Genomic DNA, 24,086 nt, shown 5'->3' on the forward strand with positions numbered 1-24,086 from the left:
AATTTGCAACAACTAGATGGACCTAGAGGGTATTGTGCTAAGTGAAATAATTCAGGCAGAGAAAGACAAATACCATATGATTTCACTTATGTGTGGAATATAAAATACAAAATAAACAAAATTATAAAAGAGAAACAAACTCATAGATACAGAGAACAAAATGCCGGTTACCAGATAAGAGGGGGCTTAGGGGAGTGGGCAAAAAAGGTGAAGGGATATAGAAGTACAAATTAAAAGTTACAAAACAGTCACAGGGGTGTAAAGTCCAGCTTAGGGAACACTACAGTCCATATTATGATAACTATTTATGGTGTCAGGTAGATGCAAGAGTTATCTGGGGAATCACTCTGTATGTTATATAAATGTCTAACCACTGTGCTGTATACTTGAAACTGATATAATATTGACCATCAACTGTAATTGAAAAAAATTATTTAAAAATAAATAAATTAGAAAAATAAATAAATCTACAAACAGATCAGTAATCAATTAAAATGACCTACAAAGCAATATATCTGAGCCTTTAGGTGCTATCTTTTTTTTAAAAAAAATCCATTTTTCTATTTGGGACATTAGTTTGCATAACATTTCTGTCAAGAGATAAATGTTAGGGGAGCACAGATGCCTCAAGAAGGGGACTAACACTTGTTGATCATACACTGTAGTGTATTCCAAAGAGGCAGAACACCACAGGGGTTAAGAACATGGACCCTGGGGGTTAGATTGCCTGGTTTCAAATCCCAGTTCTGCCTTTGACCCATCTGTGTGAGGTAATAGAAGTACCTACTGCGCCACGTTGCAATGACTAAACGAATTTGAGCAAAATACATGTAAAGCATTTGCAATCATACCTTGCATATAGCAAGTAAAGATTGGCTATTATAATTTTCATTATTATCATTACTATTAAGTCATATTATTATATAATTATGATTCCAGGCACTGTAGATTGTATTTATCACCTCATTTTGGCCCCTCAGACACCTGTGAATAGCTGCCTCCAGGTCAAATCCTTGTTGTGACACAGGAGCCTGTAAGATTTGCCAGAATCTCTGTCCCCACTCACAGCCTCCCTGAAAGCCAGCCATGCAGGCCTCACAGAGCACCCAGGAAAACCCAGTGCGGCCCCTAATCTGCACCTCTGCCCAGGTTTTCTATGCCTCAAATGCCACTGTGCTTCACGGAGTTAAAGAACTTCTTCCTTCAGGGTTCACCTCAAAGATACTCAGAAAATTAACATGAATGACTCATTAAGTATGGCATTTAACCTCGGCCTCGACTCTAAGTCACGACACAATTTTTCACATGAACCTGCGAGGGCACAAATAATTTTCCACGGTTATTCAGTCCGAACTTCAAACTTATACCTGCTTCACTGTGAGGCGCTCTTGACTCCCTCTGAGCAGAAGGCATCCCTCCCTCCTGAGTAAGATCATCCAGGTATTAATATCTATCATGCACTTTGCCCCTATGCTATAAATAATTTATTTACCCATCTGCTCCCTCATTAAAATGAAAGGTCCTGGAAGACAGGAATCTGTTTGTTTTTCTCATTTATTTCTGGATTCTTGTTGTCGAGAATATAGGAATACTCAAGAAATGTTTGTTCAGTGAATAAATTAAAGCTCATAAATAGCTGTGGACTAAATAATTTTCCCAAGACATACAAGTCAGTTGCAGATCTGGGGTTTAATCCCAGGGTACATCACACCCGACCACCAACCACGGGAGGTCTTAAATCGGACACCAATGCAGTGATGCTGCAACTGAATCTTGTAGAGCAGAGAAATTGTACGAAAAGAGTTAAATCATAGTATAAGTAACAACATGTAAAAATTTATTAAATTAGCTAGGCATGTGTGTTTAAATCTGTATTTTCCAAAAACAACACCTGCAAAAATTAGCTAAAGAGATCTAACTGCACATTGCGTAAGAGTTCTGTAATAAAGTACACCTGGGAAGCTCTGGGTAAAACAGAATGCAGTTAACATACAGTAAATGTGCTATAAATGTTTATTACGTTTCTCAGAGATTTTAATTTGAAAATGCACACCGCATCCCTTCATGAAAGAGATGGAGCATTCACTGTTTTCCAATTTACTGGTATTTCACCACAGAAAACCCTGACACATGTTTTTCTTTGGCCTAAGTATTCCACAGAACAGACATAGAGCAGGACATTCAATTCCATTCTGTGCCAATGTGCTCAAGTTGCCCAAATGCACCAGATATAGTACCAATAACAAATCCTACACAAATGAGACAAACCCTGTACTGACTACTGGGGAAAAACCTACATTTGAAAGACCTATTTTCCCAGAAATTGGATTTTTAAATATCCCACCCAGAAAGCTAAAACCAACTCTCTTTCCATGAGAATTCTTCCTCTTTCAATTCCAAACTGAAACCACAAGCTGTTGACTCCAACTGTCACCACCAGTTACTCTTATTCCTTAAGACCCACTGAATGTGGGTTAGCAACACTAGATTTGAGAGAAACAATGAAAAAATAAAAATAGTTTATATTCAAGGTTTTTTTCTAACCTGAACAGAGCATTTTTTGATCTAAGGAAACCAAATATTAGAAGTTTACATAAATACTGAAATACAAGAATAAACAATGTCCACAAACTATGACTGATTTGATGCTAACATATCTTAAATACACATCCCCAATTAGAAAATAATGTGTTAAGGCTGTGCTTGAAGTCATGGACTGAGAAACGTAAGGAGTAAGCCGCAGATATACGTGCCCAAAAGCAGGGGTAGGGGACCTTTTTTCTGCCAAGGGCCATTTGGATATTTATAACATTATTCGAGGGCCATACAAAATTATCATCTTAAAAATTAGCCTGCTATATTTGGTCAAACATTAATTAACTCATCCCTAATGTGATGGCTAGAACTGCTTCTCGTTGGCGAGGCATTGGCAGGGCCAGGCCAAATAATACGGCCCACGGGCCAGACATTCCCCACCCCAGCCCAAAAGGAAGAGATGTCTTATGTTTATTTCTCTCTCAGTGTTCTAGACTTTTCTGCAAATATGTAAGGAAATAGGAAAAAGAATTCTCTCCCCACTTCTAGTATCCAGGTTTTTATTTCTAAGGTTTGGTTTGAAACGAAAAGTCCCTTCCTTCAGCATGTGGGGAGACAGAAAGAGAAAGAGGGGGAGTGGGGAACAGAAAGAGAATTCCAGAATGACTATTGTTTTTAATGATCTAAGAATGTGAAGGGGACCATAGAGGGACAAGGGAAGATTTTAGAAACTCTTATGCAAGAGGGAAGTAACCCAACGATGGAGAGAGGATGGTACTGGGACAGGGGTTATATCCCCCTGTTCTGGAAAAAGACAAGGAATGTTGTAGTTCAGGAATGGCATGCTACTTGCAAGCTGTGCCTGAGAGATGCCAAGGCTTCAAATGGTGAGTGTTGCCCACAGAAACAAGACTGAGGACCAGGGCTTGGAAGTAGCAGCAAAGTTCCCTGTAGCTAAGCCAGGAGCATCACAGAGAAGAAGAGATCTTAGTGGCCTGCCCAGAGCAGCACGGCCTACGAGACTGAGGAGCTCTGCACAGCAAAGGGGACAGGAGGACAGTGGTAACCAGTGTCAGTTAATAACCAGAGTTCTCTCCATCCCATATCCTGAGCCCTGTAAGCTCCAAGCTCACATACACCCCAGGGTTCTAGCACAACAAAAACAGATACCTGATTTCTCATTAACTTTACTCAGAGAAGCCTTTAGCCAAATTTTATGTGACTTTTTAAAAATAAAAATACAATATAAGCCCAGCTGGTGCGGCTCGGTGGTTGAGCCCTGAACCAAGAGGTCACTGGTTCAATTCCTGGTCAGGGCACATGCCCGCGTTGTGGGCTCAATCCCCAGTAAGGGGCATGCAGGAGGTAGCCAATGAATGATGTTTCTCTTTCATTGATGTTTCTATCTCTATATCCCTCTTACTTCCGCCTTCTCTTAAATATATATATATATATATATATTTTTTTTTTTTTTAAAGATACAATATAAGTTGCCCACAAATTTTATGAAAAAAAATTTAAACTACTAAATGAAATTCCTGTAATGCCTTTCCTAAGGAAAGTCCTCCTCTGTACTTCTACTAAATTATATTTTGAAGAATCTATAACAATTTCAACTGAGGCTGAATTCTGGGTTTGACTTCATTGAGAGGCATTAGAATCTGGGGAAATTATGTCCCACACAGCCATTGCCCTAAATATTTTTCACTTAAAGTTGCCACATTCCACTTTTTAATTTTCTTTTATATGGTCCAACTGCTGGGCCATAACATCATCGCATAACTGCTGAGTCTAGCATAGGAGGGGCATCACCCATCATCTGAGGTCTTGGCATCTCTCAGGTTTGGCTTGCATGTAGCATGCCATCCTGAACCACAATACTTTTACCCTCTTTTCTCCTAGAAGCACAAGAGTTTCTAATATCTTCCCTTGAAGATGTCCACCAACAGAGCTTTCCATCCCCCAAGTGAGACCCTAGAAGCTCCTCCAGGCTGTCATCTGCATGTGGTAATTGAACTCAATGGGTAAGAAACAGGCTCTGGAATTAGATGTCTATTTAAATTGAGATCTGTCACATTGCAGCTGAATGACTGTGGTAACTAACTTCACTGCTTTAACTCTGAATTTTCTTACTGATTAATGGAAACACTGATAGTAGCTACCTGAGAGGATGGTTGTGAGGATACAATATGATAATGTTGTAAAGCTCTAGGCACAATGTTTAGCTCCTTATTAAGAGAAATGGTAGCTATTGTTAGCAACAGAAATCTAAGCCACTGAAGAAATGTTCAGTTATTACCATAACTGCCTTCCAGCAGTACTTTAATGACTACTAATGTGGTAAGTGCCATGTTTAATGTTATGAATTAGATGAGCTTCTAAGTTACTTAGATCTATTAAGTTTCTTGTGAGTTTTAAAATAACTTGCCTTTACTATACAAAGAAAAAGTCACTTATCAGAGGCTATACCTTCCAGAGTGATATAAGTATATATGGAGAAATACTTGCAAATGAGATTTCAGACAGGATGCCAAGATAAAAAATGCCCCATCCGTCACATAAGTATTGTCATTTTTAGGGTTTAATTTTTAAAATAAGTGGTATCATTTTTAAAGTAATAAGTAATAGTGATTTGATTATTAGAGTTTTTACAAAAATTCTTGCTGGACTGTCAGATTCATAATGTTAACTGTGGGAGATTATAGTAAATAATGAGAAAAGAATGTCCCTGGCAACATTGAAATAGAAATAATGCCTATTCAGACACCAATTCTGTAACAGATTTTTGAACACTAGGCAAATAAATTTAATCAGTGGTGTGCTGGTAAATGTTTAATAACCAGCTCCCAAGGAAATGGAGGCCCCTGATTTTTAGTGTTTGCCAGTTTCCATGGTGAAAAAACACTCCACCATGACCCATTTCAAACTAACAACCAGCTCTCAAAAGCCAGTGCTAGCCAGCACCAACACATCACCTAGATATGGAGCAGTATTCGTCATGGTTAGGTAGTTCACCTCAAAAGGGTTTTTTACATGGGAACCAAGAAATTAGGTCACAAGTAAAAAGTAAATATAGACAAATGTTATGCAAATTTTCTAGGAAGGTAACATGCAATTTTACAATGAGCTAATACCATAGGTATTATTCACAATCCTTCCTCAGAGTTTATCTTCTCTCTGTACAAATGGCTGTATCACATTCTTCTATACTGACCCCAGTATCCTCTTAAGAAACTTGCCAGACAGAACTCTTCACCTGGATAGGGTTCTTCTCTGTATGCATTTAATATCATTCATCAGGAAATAATGGTTTCCTTCCCTAATTTTCCTCATAAGACTATTGTATCTTCCCATCTCCCTTTTTTCAGAAACAGAGACACATTCTCTATGAACAGGAAGAAATTAACTATCATTTAATCATTTGCTTATCTGCTCTTTCGTTTGGGAATAGAAGAACTAAGCTTTTCGGAATACCATTTGGAAGGCTGTAGAAAAACCAAAATAACCTCTTTGTCTTAGTTCTAGCTTTGAACTCTAGTCTACCCCTAGACTACTTCACTGCAGGAACCTGTGACTCACCAAATTGAAGGATTAAGAAAAGTAGAGTTTATAAGTGAAAATAAATGTAACAACATATTTCTCTGTTAATTTGTAATGTTGCACTTCAAACCTGCTTAATTGCTAAAAGACAAGCCATTGAATGTGATAGTCATTAATTCTACAATCTCTCTGTAGGCTATACTAAAAAGGAAAATTACATTATTTCTATGGCTAAAAACAAGAAATCCATTGCTACACTAGAGTTCTGGGGATGGATGTTAGTGATAAGAGTCCTGTGGGTGGCTCTGGCCAGTGTGGCTCAGTTGCTTGGAGCAGCATCACCCTATACATCAAAAGGTAACGGGTTCAATTCCTGATCAGGACACATACCCAGGTTATGAGTTCAATCCCCCCGTTGGGGCAAGTGCTGGAGGCAACTGATTACTGGTTTTCTCTCACGTCACTGTTTCTCTTTCTCTCTCTCTTCCTTCCTCTCTCTAAAAAAAAATTTTTTAAATTTAAGAAAAGTTCTGTGGATAGATGTTGGTAAATATACTTAATGCCACTGAACTGTACACTTAAAATTGGTTAAAATGGCAAATTTTACATTATGTGTATTTTACCAAAAACTGTATAACTTTTTAGAAATTTAAATTAAAAACAGAAATCTATTAAGGAGAAATTCTGCCACTCTGCCCTCCAGAAGTTCAAATACACAAAACAGTACACCATCTCTCCACATCCATGCCAACAAATAAGTAAAACAGAGAAATACAAACATCATATGATTTCATTTGTAGGTGGGATCTAAAAAACAAAAAGAAAAATGAACAAACAAAACAAAACAGAAACAGACTCATTGATACAGAGAATGAACTGATGGTTGCTGGAGGGAAGGAGGTGGAGGTTGGGGGAAAGATGAAGGGGAATAGGAGAAACAAACTTCCAGTTATAAAACACATACACTCCAGGGATTAATGTACAGAACAGGGGATACAGTCAATAATATCGTAATAACTTCTATGGTGACAGATGTGTGCCAGATATATCGTGGTGACCACATCGAAGGTACATAAAAATAGAATCACTATGTTGTACACCTGAAGCTAATATAGTATGGTTTGTCAACTGTACTTTAATAAAAAATAAATTAAAAAGACAGCACACAGCATTTTTAAAATAATAAATAAAATTAACATCCTTTACTATTGCCTGTGTCTCATTACAGATTTCAGACATGGGGGCGCTGAGTGTTGAAAAAGGAATATTTTTGCTCTGCTAGACATCAGTGCTACATGTTCACTTTTTCAAAGGTCTCATATTCATTACAATTAACTTTGTGGGCTGATATGAAGGGGGAATGGTTTAATCAGGAAAACAAACGGTCAAAAAGTCAAACATACTGCATTCTTTGCCTCTCACTGGGTCAGGCAGGCCAGAGCAGTCCACTGCAGAATTCGGAATGGCCACTCTCCACCTGGAGCCACTGCTATCACATTCCGTATATTCAAAGTGGTAATCTTTCTGCAAACAATTACAAAAACAAGCCTTTGTTAGAGCCACCTTTAAAGGGATGACTGTGCTTTCTCCATCACCCCCAAACCTGCCTGCAAGCTTGATCCCAAACTTTACTTTCTGGTTGACTCTCCTTTCTCCCACTCAAGCCACACCAAGTAGTTTTTTGATCAAAAAATGTATCATGCCAGGCACTGATTAGGTGCTAAGGACATAATGAGGGACAGGACAGTCAATGCTCTCATGTTGTGCCCACTGACCTTAAGTGTCACCCACCCCAAAGAGGCTACAGCACATTTCCCTATTTCTTTTGCGGAATTTTAGGGCTCTAAATAATTGATAGATAAGCATATAAGAGCAAAATTAACACTAGGCAATTGAATGCTGTCACTGTCTCAAGCCTTTCAAAGAAATAAATAAGAGAACCACTCCCACTGACCTAATTCTTACTCTGTATAAAATTTAACAGAGGTGTGATAATTAATCATCCAAATGCCAGTAAAAGACTACCAGTCTTTTAATCAGCTCTCCCAGGCTCAATACACAGGGACCACAGCAAGCTGCCATCAATCACAGGCTATAAAAAGGACATTTAAAACAATTGCCAAATTAAGACCAATCCACTTGCCTCTGGCCTTTGGTTGCTTTGAAATTTTCACAGTGCCCTCCGTCGGTCAGAGAACATTAAAGGAGGGAGATGCCTGAGCTTAGAGAAACAAGGACCAAATGCCATTGGGCATTTGAAGAATGAGAGAAATTCTACTTCCTCCCGAAAACATTTCCATTTCAATACCTAGAATGTTGCTATTCTGCTCCATCCATTCTATTTGCCTCCCTTACTGTATCAATGGCAGAAGAGAAAAGACATGTCAAGTGGCATCACCATTCAGGAAATCAGGTGTGAGGGGTAGGGAGGTATCTGTCCACACGGCTAGAACACCTCTTAAGGTTCTGGCCTGGCCGGCGTGGCTCAGTGGTTGAGCATCGATCGACCTAGGATCCAGGAGATTGAGGTTCAATTCCCAGTCAGGGCACATGCCTGGGCTGCGGGCTCGATCTCCAATGACTCTCTCGTCATTGATGTTTCTGTCTGTCTCTCTCTCCCTCTCCTTTCCTCTCTCTGAAATCAATATCGATAGATTTTAAAAAAAGAAAAAGAAAGAAATAGGTTCTGAAACCAGAAAGGTCTGGGTTTAAGTTCACATCCCATTCCTCTACATACATATGCTATCAGGCAAGTCACTTACCTCTCAAAGCATTTGGTTTTTTTTCATTAGACAATTAGAATAATATTTACTATCTTGTATGGTTCTTATGGAAATTGAGATAATGCATGCAAAATGTCAAGCTTGTTAGGCTACACTGAGTTAGCATTTGATTAATGGTAGAATTATTATTATTAACAACAGTAGGGACATAGAGGATGATACAAAGAAAGGAGCTAGTGGTGATATGGGAAGGCACAGGCCACCTGGGTTTCTGTTTCCCTGGCTTCAAGGTCTGCAAATGCATAAAGTAAAATGAGAGGGGATTGTAAATTAGAGAAGGTGGGACTATCCGGTTGGGGCAAAGGTCTTGATGCTGCACTCACCCTCTCCCCCAGAAATAAAATTTAGTATATCCTCCAGGCAATCAACTCTGAATACTGTTGTTCCCACTCAAACTTTTGACCATGTTTGGCAACAGATAACTTGAGATGATGTCTTTTGATAAGTGCCTGGATCTCAAGTTTGCTTTACTGCCCATTAAGGGCAAATCTACATAACAATCAATAAAAGCAGCCAAACCAGAAAGGTTTTCTAGAGGGAAAATTGGGAGGAGGGTGAGCAGAAGGGAGGAAAGGAAGGGAGGGAGGAAAACAATGAAAGCTCACTGAATTTAACTACATTCAACTGTTGATCAAGAAAGTCATCAAAAGTCATAAACTAAAGGTAAACAACAAACTGGTGAAGAAATAACACAAAACAAAGGTTAACCAGCTTAAGGACACTGGGTTTCTACAAATCAGTAAGGAAAAGTACAAATAATTATTTGGAAATATAGTCAAAGAACAATACAAATGGTCAAAAAAATACAAAAAATATGTTAACCCTTGTCAAAAAAATACAAATATTTCTTTTTCAAGCTGGTACAACATTTAAAATACTTTTTAAAAATTCTCTCAGGTAACTGCAGTAAAATGAGCACTTGTGTGCTCCCAATGAGAGAGTAAAGTGGTACAGGCTTTCTGGAGAGAAGTCTGAAGATATGAAATCAAGAGCTTTAAGGTGTTCAAACTTTTGAACCCAAAATCCCACTTCTAGCATCGAATTTAAGGGGGGGAAATGTTTAATGCGGTCAGTGATATATGTGCAAAACTGCTCATCATAACTTTGGTATAGCTAGGGAGAGCATACTTAATAGTTAAGCATTAAAGAAACATTTACACTATTTAGCTGGTATTTTTCATATGTATTTACATCATTAAATACCTATAACAGTTATGTGGTTTAGGAAGAACAGTTCATATAATTCCCATTGTTCAACTGAAACTCAGATAATGTGTAAATAATTGGCCAAGAGCAGAAGTCAAGCCTTCTGTTTATGCACAAGCATTTTCCGTTTATATAATGCCATTATGCTTAAAATAGAAAGTAACTTTTAAAAATAGAAGGAGTGGTGAAAGTTTCCAATATAAAAGCCTGATGGCTACAGAAATCTAACAAAATCATAAAGATGTCTCATGTTCAAAGAGAATACAAGAGTATACAGATAAGGGAAACGATCCGATTTCTCTCTATTTCTGTATTAGTTTCCTGTGACTGCTGCAACTAATTACCATACACTTAGCCACTTAACACAATAAAAATTTACCCTTTCACAGTTCTGGAGACAAGAAATCCAAAATCATTATCACTGGGCCAAGCTCAAGGCATCAGCAAGGCTGCACTCCCTCCACAGGCGGTAGGGTGAATATGCTCCTTGCCTCCTCCAGCTTCCAGTGCCTGCTGGCATTTATTGGCTTATGGACACATCTCTCTGTTCTCTGCCCCTGTAGGCACATTGCCTTCCCTCTGTCTCATTTCCCTCCACCTCATTCTTATAAGGACATTTGTGTTTGCATTTAGGGCCTACTTAGAGGATAAAGAATAATTTCCCCACCTCATGATCCTTAACTTAGTCACATCTTCAGTGTCTTTTTTTTTTCTTTTCCATAAAAAGATAAAATTCATAGGTTTCAGGGATGAGGACATGCATTATCATTTTTGGAGGAGGGCATTATTCAGCCTACTACAGTCTACCTTTTGATCCCAAAGATTCATGTTCTTCCCGCATTCAATATATATTCACCATAACCCAACATCCCCTGAAGTCTCAACACGTTAAGCATCAATTCAAAATCCAAAACCTCATCTACACCTCATCAGTTCAAAAGCCCCAAATCTAATCATCTAAATCAGCTATGGGGAAGACTCTGGTTATCATCCATACTGGGGCAAAATCTCTCTCCATTTGTGGACCTGTGTTACCTGCTTCCAAAATACAATGGTTTGGCGCATTAATAACAATTACAAACATTCCCATTCAAAAAAGAATAAAGTAAAAAGAAGGAAGGAAAAGAGGAAGGGAGCAATGAAGGGAGAGAAGAAGAGAAGGAGGGAGGAAGGGAGAAGTCAGTAGTGTCAAGCAATTTCAGAATCCAGCAGGGCAAATTCCATCAGGTTTCAAGGCCTGGGAATAATCCTCTATAGTTCGTGGTTCCAACCTCTGGGTCCAAGGTTCCACCCTCAGAGTCATTCTTATGGGGGTTTTTGAAAATTGGAACATGTTTGCAGCTGAGAAGTTTTATTGGACTGTTTCTTGCCTATAAAATGTTGGGAATCCAACAGCCTTCCTCATTTTCTCTGTCTCTCTTACTTTCAGCTCAAGCTGGCACTATTTCTGCTGATATAACATTATAAAAACCTTGTGGGTCTCCTATGTATGTCATAGGATTGGTGCCATCAGATGGAGGATCCTCCACAGATCTTTCCCAGATAATCCCATCTCTATTCCTGGCTTCTGCTGAAATGGTTAAATAGAACAGTAAGTCACACATCTAATTTCTTTAGCACAAGCAAAAGGTTTTCCAGCCATATTTTTGGACTTCTCTCCCTAACAAACTTTCCTAAGAGTAAGTCTTCTAATTTTAGCATCTTATACAATCTAGATAGGGTGAGAATTTTCCAAATCATCAAACAATTTAACAATTGTTTCCTCAACTTATCTCTTTCCTCTAACATTTTACTATAAGCACCTTCAACACTTTCCTCAGAAATCTCCTCTGTAAATATCCAAGTTCATCACTTATAAGTGTTGCCTTCTACATAGCCATAAGACAAAATTCTGCTAAGCTTCCTGCCACAAATAACAAAGGCAGTCTTTCCTCCAATTTCCAATGACATATTCCTCATTCTCTTCTCAGCCTTAACCAGGAGCACCTTTAATATTTCTACATATTCTCTAAGACGGTATAGGCTTTTTCTACTGTGCTCCTCACTTCTTCCTGAGTCCTCACTGGCAGAGTCTTTAATACCCATATTTCTACCAATAGTCTGTTCTAGGCAATCCAGACTTTTTCTATCATGTGCTTTAAAATTCTCCCACCTTCTGTTCATTATGCAATTCTAAAGCCACTTTCACTTTTAGGTATTTGTTACAGCAGCTCCTCACTTCCAAGTAGTAAAATCTGCATTAGTTTTCCTATGGCTGCTATAACAAATTACTATAAATTTAGCAACTTAAAACAACAGAAATTTATTCTTTCACAAGTCTGGAGGCCAGAAGTCCAAAGTCAATATTATTGAGGTATGAGCTAGGCCATGCTCCCTCTGGAGGCTCTAGAGGAGAATCTATTCCTTGTCTCTTCCTACTTCAGATGGCTACCAGCATTTGTTGGCTTATGGCTGCATCACTCCACTCTCTGCCTCTGTGAACATACTGCCTTTTCTCTCCTCCACTTGTGATTGCATTTAGTGGCCACCCAGATAACCTCTCATCTCAAGTCTCTTATTCACATCTTCAAAGCCCTCTTTGGTCTAATAAGGTAACATTCACAGGTTCTAGGGATTAGTACTTGCATATTTGGAGGAGAGGGTTGTTAAGGTGGACATTATTCAACCTACCACAATCTGCTATTGTAGAATAGCCTTCACCAGCCATGCACTTGCTCTCCTGTTTTCCTTGTTCATAGGTTTTTGTATTAGGAAGTCTTTCCTGTTTCTATATCCCACTGAGAAGATCCTGGCCCTCCATATGTAAAATTCAGTAATTTGTTATCATCCTTGCAAAATAATGATGGTGTGAAGTCTGGCATGAATTTCAAATGAAACAAGGCCTCTGAATAAAATAGGTAAGCTCGAGAAATCTCTCCTCCACTACTGCCTCTGTGATATTCAGGTTGCCAGTTATGAGATGAAAATAGCAATAAGAACATGGGAAAGATTCAGTATTGTGTCTTCTGGCTTAATGGTGGATGTTATATGCCAATTAATTTTCCTAAGATTCTTTATCCTACCCGCCTCGTCTAGATTACCCTTGTATTCTAAAGGGCCATAAATATTGTGGTTACAGAATTCTTAGGATTTTAGCAGGAAGCTTTAATGTGTTTATTTATAATTATAAAAATACTCCAATGCAAACCTATTTCGTGCATAGGGCAGCACCTGGGGTCCGGGATTTAGAATGTAGCACAAGCCAGTTGGGATATATTTTAAATTAGAGAATAGGCTATTTCATCTGGGCTGGTAACAAATAATAAATATATGTGTGTATATATATTTCTGAAAGCAAGCCTTAAGTCCATGGCAAAAACTTAAGAACAGTGTGATATACTAAAATCACTAAACATATTATCATCAGAGAAATGTATGGGTGATCTTTCTCTGTTGCTAGTGAGAGTAAGGTTCTTGGGGTACCACTGGAATAAGCATTTCTGGAGGTCCCCACAGGAGGATGAGATGTGGTAGAAAGCTTTATTTTCACGGAATTACATCCCTCGGTTTCAAAAGTCCCATTTCCCTTAATCTAGTCCTGGAAGGTGTGCAACTGGGGATTCAACAGAGCTAGAAGCAAAGCCAGCGTCCAAAGTTTCTGTTCCATATTGCAGCTGGGTCCAGTTTAGCATTAAGCTAGTTACAGTCCATTAGTCCATTGGGATCCACATGGCTGTGAGCCATGTGGGCAAACGCAGGAGCATGAGAGTTCTGCAGGCCAGGAGTCAAGAGCACAAGAGAGCAAACTTGTTTATTTAGGAGATTAAATATCTGAAATCTTCCCACGCTTGCAGGGGCCATGGCTACTCTGGCCAATGACCTGTTCCCAGGTGTGACTGACAGACAAATACCTTCCCTATTTCACCCAGACTTTACTGGGCATGCATCTAAACTGCATCTTCCTGGCAAAACTGCAAAAATTACTATAATATTTGGCCTTCCCTTTGCTCCTTTCCAGTTATTCATAATTAGATTAAATTACAATGGTATCAATACAATACATGCCCCCAAAATATTCTGAGTGCCATTCAAGGCACTGAATAGAGATAATTACAGCATAAAACTTTAGATTTACAGATAACACCCAAAAATTCTAGCCACAGGCCCAAGTAAACATTGAGCACTTAAACAGATCCCTTAAAAATGAGAATTTTCTGGGTGTTAAGGAGCAATTAAAAAGAAAAGGTAAAAAAAATTTCTCATACAAATATAAAATTAATACATTTCAAAGATTTTATTTAAGTTATTTACTAGCAAATCAATCAAGTCTCCACCAGTTCAAAGGAGAATTCAAAGAACACACATAAATAGGCAATCCAGAAAGTAAAATGAATTAACTTAGAGATGCAGAACTGGTATATATCCACAACGTAATAATCAATTGCATCCCAAAGGAAAAAATGCCTTTTCATTTCTACGGACAAGAATCACTTTGATTCCTATCAGTTTCTTACAACTCACAATGTTATAAAATAGTTCAAAGATTAAGAAAGATGTAGACCCCCCATAGAAACTGAAAATTCAGAAAGGTGCACTAAACAGGACACCCAGGAATCTTTTCTGCCTATTTCAACGTGTTTCAAATTTTTCCTGACAAGGGGGGGAGATTCTTGAGAAATCTTCCTGCATTTCAGGGCACCTGACAGTTTATCACCGAACATATTTATATGAGTGAGAGCACACTCTAACCAACAGAATATCCATTCACAAGCCACACTCCCCAAATTATAAACTGGAGGAAGTGGTTGGCCCTACCCCACTCAAAAGATGACAGTTATTTAGACTTGTCTGCAAATCACAGAATGCTGGGGCATGAAGACACTGCCCCAAATAATGAAACAATGGAATTCCCTGAAAACTTTACATTGTAAGTATGTGGGAACCAGGAAACAACCCAAAGAGAAATAAAGAATAATTACTCCTCATCATCAAATTCTTACAGAAGACTACCCCTCAACAGAAATCATGGTACACACACACACACACACACACTCACTCACTCACTCACTCACTCACAAATAAAGGTATAGGCACAAACTCTCAAATAACAGAAACTCAAATTGTGTTATCTTATGCCTAAAACACAAAATGTCAGGATACACCAATAAACAATGAATTCCCCCAGTACCTCCTGACAAAAACTCTTTCCTTGACCAGTCTTTAGTCAGGCTCCTCTGAACTCAATTCCCAATCAATCCTTGACTTCTGGGCTCCCGTGTTCATCTCTGCATCAGCCAGTTTTAGCAAGAATCCTGTTACATCAGTTTAGCTGAATTCCTACTTAGCTCTGATGTTTCCTCTTAGCAATTTTCCATCCACTGACCTTCACCTGCTCCTTGTCTATAAATCCCCACTTGTCCATGCTATGGAGGAATTGAGCCCAGTTCTGTTTTAAGATCTTTCCCCCATTGCAATAGTTCCTGAATAAAATCTGCTTTGACCATTTTAACTACTGACCAGCTCTGGTTTTCTGAACCAACCCCCTCATGATACTCACAAAAAACATGGGATATCATCTCCCAATTATGACAATTGTTATAGTTTAACTACATATAGACTAGACAACGTTTCAAATAAATCATATATATAAAAATAATATGCATATATAGATATATATCTTGGCATTATATTGGCAATACACATATATTATTTTATATATTTGATATTAATATATATCATATATAATGATTTATGCATATAGCAATATATACTGTTTCATATATTAACATTAATATATGTCATTCTTTACTATGTGACACTTAATTATTAAATAAGTACTATGGCCTAAGTACTATGGGGGAGATTTAAAATAAATATAACACATAGTCCCTGCACTCAATAAGCTTATGATTTTGTTGCAGTAGAAAGGACACAAGTACACACCCACACACACAACATAATTTTATAAGAAAACATAAAGATTAAGGGCTCCAAAGTAGAACAGTGTCATCACAAGTCAATGTGCAAGTAAAAACTCTATCTGGGGAAAATTACCAATAAAAGTCCCTTAAATTCTCCCATAAAGTACAGCATGTACTACTTCTCAATAGACTCATCACAGCCAATTTTTCCTAAGCCCTCTATCAGATAGCAATTACTTAGCACCCAAATGGCTTGCATTTTAGAGGCCATGTTTATGATTTATTATGATTTCAGGGTCAGAAGAATTTCTGTGAGCTGGAACCGCCTGAAAAGGCTTTAAGGAAAAAGCCCTGAAAGATGGGCAGTGTTTGTGACTGTTCTAGTGCTTACTAGTTCTCTCATAAATTGTGGGTTTGACAGGGTATGATAAACAGTGAGATCAAGCCTGGAAATAATATGCCTAAAGATACGCAGTGAAATATATTAGCCTGAGGATGGGTAGAGAGGTGAGTAAGTGAGCTAACAAAAGAACAAACAAATGAACAAAGCTGCCTGGTCTTCTGTACTCTGAGATTTGTTCATGTCAGTGGCCCACCAATGAGGAAATCAGCTCCCTGGTGTTCCCTGCCTAATCTCTGCAGTCAATTATGAGCTGACCAGAGTTAATTATAAAGGCCCAGTAGATGAGCACAAATTCTAGTACAGAATCAAAAGCAGTAGAGGTGGTAGAAGACCTCTGACCTTGAAAAAGAGAAAAATTGCTGATACCTAAGAGAATACATACAGAGGGAAGGGACAAAAAGAAGCCGATGTAACTCCTTTTCTTTATATAAGGCTCCTTCTCTTTGAATATTTATGTGCAATGTTGAGAACAGCATGGTCTTATATATGATGACACTGCAATTCCTCTGGGATAAAGGTCCTCAAATTTAAGTGCTCAGCAAAGTGCATGGCACCCTTATTTGAGAAAGCGAAACGGCAAGCAGGAGAAAGGTAGAGAGCCCCGAGACTGTAGTGCACGGCACAAATATTTCAACTCTAATTCCAATGAGTGAGCGTACTCAGCCTACTACGTGGGAAGATCAAAAGCATGAGAATACTTAATGCAGACACATATGCAACTTTTAATAGAAACTTTCTTACCCTACATTATCAAGTACACGAGCACAACAGCACTGTGCAGAAATATTTATATTCAGATTTTTCTCTTATAAAAGGAACCTGAAGTTACCATGGGAACCTAGGGCTAAGTAAAGTAATATGTATCTGATCTATTTATGACACATCCTTTTCTCTGCATTTGCAGAGTTGCTTCTTAGAAATTATTTTGAAAAAGTTCATGCTTTAAACCTGACTTAAGTGTCTGTCTTTGTAAACAACATCTTAGAGGTACTCAATTCTATTTGTAATTCAATATACATATTTACTGAGTACCTCCCATGTGCCACCATGTAACCCTGGGTATGCCACAGTGAACAAAACAGCCTTGTTCTCATGGGGCTTACATTTTAGTGGGAATGAAAGTGCACAGGGTTTCTTGGAAAGACCCAGCTGAGACCATTTGTCTTCTATGATTCTCAATACAGGTTTATAAAGGGGCAGGCAATGAACTGGGAACAATGGACCTAGATCCCAATCTCACCTCTACCAGGGCTAAATTTAAGACCCTGAGCAATTCAACTAACTCTCTGCATCTCAGGTTCCTCTTCAGCTTTAAAAGAAAAACCTATGCTTGTGGTATTATAGTCTGTATCTCATATTTTCATTGTTCTTGACTAAGGGAAACCAACCATCTCCTGCACAGTCATGCACTGTCAGGGAAAGTTTCAAAACAGAACATTCTAAAACAGGTCTACTCATAATATAATCATCTGTATAGTAATAATACCCATGAAGAAATGAAACTTCGATTTTCTCAAGAGACCTGCTGTTAGACAATCTATAATAATATCAATATTAGAAATATTAATTTGAAAACTCTCATAGAAGAAATTGAGGAAAATGTATGCTCTTGTATAAAAACATCTTTAAATGCATGCAATCATTATTTTATTATCTATTTACATTTCAACTTGCTGAACTAAATACATGTTTATCTCTGCTCCCTACAATCCTGAAAAAGAGTGGAGTTTCTAAAGGGAACGGAGAGTAAAGGAATCAAAATACTATAAGATGACAAAAATAAATAGAGTAGAAGTGAAAATGATAATAGATGCAGGTGTCAACAATTATTTTGGTAGATAGAAAGCATAAGGGGAGCTTTATTGACTTATTAAAACAAGAAAATCTGAATGCTAAGGTCTACATAGGCAGATAATAACAAGAAGAAAGCTGATTTGAGCTGCAGAAACTCTGAATTGAAGACACCAAATATCTAAGAAAGCAAACAAAATCTACAAACAGAAAGATTAGTTGAAAATGTGTTTGAGAATGCAGACCACTCCAATTCCCTTCTACATGATGACAAGAGATAAGAATTATTTCCTCTGGTAAAATAGAAATAGGGAGGTTACAAATTCAGGGACATCAAGTGCAGCAAATGGAACAAAAGGACTCACTGAAAACAGAGGACACGTGTACAGCTATGTACTGAATGATGAAATCCACCTCAGGGACACTTCCCTATCCAGACTGAAACCTAAGCCTAGCTAACTGCAACACCACTGTCCTGTCCACTTGAACCACCGCCCCCAAAGTCTAGCAGAGCCACCTTCCTGCTCTCCCAAAGGAGCCCTCAGTGGATATGACACCTCACATTAGGCCCCTTAACCATACCCTTTTAGCTGATTTTTATAACTGCTTACCCTAGAATTGAGATTAGCTGGAAGGTTACCTTTATCCACAATACAATAATTATTTTTGTTATTAATAATAACACTAACAACGTTTGCAGAACCCTATACGCTTTCCAAAATAATTTTCATAACATTATCCCCCTTGAATTGATCCCCAGCATAGCCCTACAAGGTAGGCAAGTGTCTTACCTCCATCCTCATGGCCCCCGCCCTATTTTAATCACCATCTTCTGCTGCCTGGATGACAACCACCACCAGCCTGACTGGTAAGCCTCTTCTGCTCTTGCCCATACCTGTGACACTCCTCAGCCAGTTGTAATTATGTCATCCCTGCCCAAAACCCTGCAACAACGTCCAGTTGACCTGAGGATCAAGTCCATAATCTTAACATAGCCTAAGAGGCCTTTCTGGATTCATTCCCCATCTGCTTCTACAAGTTTTATTTCTCAACCTCCTCATATATGAACTATGAAACAATATTGTTGTACTCTTCCTGGCCCCCAGACCCTAACTTTTTCTCTGCCTGGAAGCTATCTCTACCCATAACTTATAATAGCATAAGGAAATCTGTAAAATAATAAAGCACTGTATAGCACATTCTGCTTCAGGCCATCCCTCACATTTGCAGGGCAAGGGTAAGAGTATAAAATGAGGTGCCCCATTCTCTTCTATACCCAGCTCACACCTTGAACACATACAAGTGGTGGCCCCAGCTGTACATCCAAGGTCTGCCAGTGCCCCTCCCACAATAACACAGTCTACAATCAGGATGGACCTGGGAAAAGCCCAACAAGGCCCCAGAAGCAGACCTGTTCCTTTTAAGAATGTAATTCCAAAGCCATGTTACCTAGAGTGTGGCATGAAAGGGTGTGGGAAAGGGGGACACAGAACCCAGGTAAGCATGTCCTTGGCCCACAGACCAAAGGCAGGCAGAGGAGCACAGCTGGAGAAGGACCAGAGTGGGGTGCTCTACAGTGAGACCAAGGTAGTGGCCCCTCTTGCCTGGTCTGAAGACGGTACTGGTCTCTGTTATATAACAACATCCAAACAAAAGTACAGCAAGAAAGGTATTTACCACTTCCTAAGAGACCTTCCTATGAGAGGGCAGAAGGTAACAGAAGAGGAGATCTAGAGCTTAAGTACCGTACAAGCAGGCAGATACAAGAAGGATTCTGCTACAAAGTGGATACAGAAAGGTGGGGATAACCCAGGGGGACAAAGAGAACAAGGGGCCGACAACACACTTTGCTGACTTCACAATCTGGCTCAAGAAAGGGCAAACTCCTCATTTCAATCCAGCTAAGCCACTGGCAGAGTTCAGACAGGAAGATTTTTTAAAAATACAATTTAAATTCAAAAGTTAAAAATGGTTAATGCTGTACCAACTGTCTACAGAAACAGCATAGGTGATATGTGGCTCTGAAAATTCTGACATCCAAATCATGCCTTTGCTTGCAAATTTTGTGAGCTAAATTAAAATAAGCTCATTATTGAAGTTTTTTGGCACTCAAATGACCCTATAAGAACCTCTGAAATTAATAGAAATTTTTTATACTGTAGTCCTAATAACACATATTGTCATAACTACACTCCTAAAAAAACAACTGAAAGTGTCTATTAAAAGAGTTTCTTTTTAGTCAGAAAGAGCAGATACCTGCTGTTCTGTCTGGCTTCCATCCTCTGCCCGTTTACTTGGGTAACAGCATGCCCCTTGACTTCATTACCCTTTGGGGAACGATTCTAAGATTCCATGCAGTTCTGCCTGGGCAGCCAGACACTGGACGCCAGGCCCTAATATGAATGTGTCACCTGGCCAATTTTAATAAGCTACTCACTGGTGCTAGCCGAGGTGGAGAAAACCCACCCCAGCCTCTCTTTCCCATGCTGCACAAAATACAGCAAGACTCGGCAAAATAAATAATAGCAGGAGGACTGGGGAAGAAAGTCCAAACTTGAAAAATGACTAGGTCAGTGGTGGTGAGTTTGCTGGTTTCGAGCTGCAGGTGGGCCCTATCGGTGAACTGCTCTGTAGGTGTGGACTGCAAACACTCCAAGAGAGTCCCATCTCTCTGGCCAGAAGACCAAGCAAGAAAAGGCAGCCCTGCTAGCTGGATAATGGTGGTGGTAGGGAGGGGGGCCATGTGCTTCTTTTTTTCTCTTCCAAGGCCAAGGCCAGCACCAGCTATAGAACTGCACTGAAGCCGCCACAGTGACACAGGCACTTAATACCCCAAGAGACAATCTGTCTCTTTGGACAAAGGGACTGGAACAAGGGGCTTCTGCTGTGCAGTTCTGGAGACAATCCTTGCTATTCTTTTTCTCCCTTCTTTCTTTTGTCACTTCACTCCAGTCCGAAAGAATTGCTGAAAAGCATGGGTGCTAAAACTATATAGTAACCCATCTTTCTGGCCAGAGGAAATATAAAAAGGAGTCCCTGAGAAAACACCCCAGAGTAACAGAGAAGGGGATTGATCTCCTCATTGTGGGTGTGAGCCGGAGCCAGCCCCAGGCTCACCCTCAAACTGGGCATGTGTGGAATAAAGTCAAAGAAGCACAGCACAGCCACAGAGAACTCAACTACAGTATAATCCACCATTCCCACTAACGCCTGAGTGGCTCAAGCAAGGGGCCGACAACTCCTCCCACTCCCAATAAGCAATAGCAAAAGCTTTAAAAACGGAATTAACACTGGAACCACCACACACTGAAGGTGATCTGCCGGCTGAGCTTAACCATGTCAACTGCCTGCTAAGACAAACAAACAAAACCTCTACAGGGGATTTAAAAAGAATCCAGAGTCTCACAACATAATCTTTTTTAATTGAGGTATAATTAACACATAACATTAGTTTCAGGTGCACAACATAATGGGTCAATATTTGTATATATTGTGAAATAATCACCACAAAAGTCTAGTTATCGTCACCAGTTGTAACTTTTTTCCTTGTGATGAGCACTTTTAAGATCTACTCTCAGCAACTTTCAAAAATGCAATATAGTATTATTAACTATAGTCACCATGCCATAAATTATATCCTTGTGGTGTATTTATTTTGTAACTGGATTTTTGTACCTGCTGACCCCCTTCACCCATTTCACCCACCCTCCACCCTCTGCCTCTGACAATCACCAATCTGCTCTCTGTACCATGAGCTCAACTACATATTTTAAATGTCCAGAATACATTCCAAATCATTTGATAAACAAGAACCAGAAAAATCTGACCAATACTCAAGAGAAAGGCAATCAGCACATGACAGCCCTCTAAATGCACAAATATTAGAATTATCAAACAAAGAATTTAAAGCAGCTATTATAACCAGCCCTCATGAAGCAAAGACTCTCCAGGGCCTAACGTCCTCAAGGCTGTCTCACATTTCCACCAATTCTTTGAGCTGCCCCATAACTGCATCTAATAAACACTACATTTTTGAGCTTAAACTGATTTGAGTTGGGTTGCTGTCACCTGCAACCAAAGGTGCTGACAGATAGTTGAAATATGGGGTAATTCTATAAAACCAACTCATACTCACATCTGTCTCAAAACCCAGATCAGGTAGATAATTGTGGTGGTGATGACAGCTGCTATCCATTACTGATTAACGTACGCCAGTCACTGGGCTAAGTTCTTTATGAATATCTCCATACTGTCCACCATTTCATGAGGTAGAGCTTTTCAAGATAAGGAAACTGGCAAAGATTTAAGTAACCTTCCAATGACATTCAGCTGATCTATAGCAGAGCTACGATCAGCCTGTGTGCCTAATTCCAAAGCATGTCATCGAGACCATTATAGTCCCCTTGTTAGGTACTGGGGGCTAATGATAAACCTTAAAACCCTATAAGCAGAAATCGGAATAAAAACTGATGCTTCACTACCCCTCTCTGAACTCCAAAGAAAGCAGAATTTGGCCAGCAGGAATTCCTTTCACCCAACCCTTCCCTGTATCTCCCTGTGCTCGCAGTAGCATCACACCACCCCAAGTCTTGGAGAACCAATGAGTTCAAAGTAAATTTAAAAATAATTCTTCATATGTTACTTGCTCTTAAATATCTTTATTCTCTACCATAAACCTAAAAATTATTTAGCTTTGTCAATTTTCCTCATATGTTGGTTTTAAAATATTTAATATTTTATTTTCTGATTATACAGCGGTACATGTTTAGCATGCAAAGTTTAGAAAATATGGAAACACACAAAATTAATATGTCTATATTGCCATCAATCAGAAATAAGCACTGACATCCAGTCATATTTTTAAGCATATTTATTTTTTAAATTGAGGTATCATTTATATTATCAAGTTTTTGTTATGAAAGTAATAAATAGTTACTCTAGAAAAAATAGAAAATAGATAAGGATGGATTTTCTTTCTGCAGCTTTTTCTTGATTCATATTTTTAAAAGCAATCTACAACAGTTACTCTGAACAAGAAAATGAAAGATTTTTATCTTCACCAAATATAATACACTTCTCTGCACCTAGGAATGAATTAAGATAAAAAATAAAAGGCACTCTGGTTTGAAATTATAAAGCCTATATGCTTTACTCTTTCCCCCAATACGATGGCATATTTTCTTTGTAGGAAAAATAAGTATTCTCCCAGTGCTCTCTCACACCCTTCTCATGATACAGCCCAGAAATGGTAAGTGGACAGATTATTCATAGTCTAAGAAGGAAACTGAGATGAACTTGATTCTACTCACAGCACCACCACTTTCCCAGCTGTTGGCCTTAGGAAAACCACCTGACATCTATGAGCCTCAATTTTCTTTTCTATCAAAATCATAAAATTGCATTATCTTCTCTCCTTATCTTGTAGAACCATAAGAGTACATTAACTGAAATCACGATACAAATATGAGATGATCATTCAGGCACAAGATAAGGTAATATTGAGGTTTGTTTCCCAGGAAGATCTTACTGAATTACGATATTTCAGGCCACACACTTACTAGGCACTAGAAAATATGGACTAAAGAGAGAAAATTCTCTCGCTAGCTCATTGCAGTTTACAAAGATGCTTCACTTATACTTGCTGATTTGATTCTCATGGCAACAATGTGCGGAAGGTAGTACTCATTGCCTCAATTCTAAGATGCAAATCTGAAGACTTCTGAAATTCACACCAAACGAAACTTGTCACTGGTTGTGCAGAAAGTAACGGTCACAGCCTGTGCCCGTGCAAACTTAACAATAGGTCAATTATCCACTCAATTGTACTTCAGTTGAGTTATTTGTATCCCAAGAACTGAATCTTAGCTTCACTTGTTGCTTACAACATGTAATAATAATGATGATGATAATAATAAACTTTTACAATGA

At 38.8% G+C, this 24,086-nt stretch overlaps 1 protein-coding gene across 1 annotated transcript in view; it reads right to left on the minus strand.

The window, feature by feature from the left end:
• Positions 1 to 24,086, minus strand: part of ELAPOR2 (endosome-lysosome associated apoptosis and autophagy regulator family member 2) — a 161,435-nt gene that overhangs the window by 77,661 nt on the left and 59,688 nt on the right. Inside the window, exon 2 of the mRNA XM_081147922.1 lies at positions 7,479 to 7,599. Coding sequence (XP_081004048.1) covers positions 7,479 to 7,599 — 121 coding nt within the window. The remainder of the gene's footprint in view (positions 1 to 7,478; positions 7,600 to 24,086) is intronic.

The sequence above is a fragment of the Miniopterus schreibersii genome (genome assembly GCF_964146895.1).
Source record: "Miniopterus schreibersii genome assembly, chromosome: 9".
Lineage (NCBI taxonomy): Eukaryota > Metazoa > Chordata > Mammalia > Chiroptera > Miniopteridae > Miniopterus > Miniopterus schreibersii.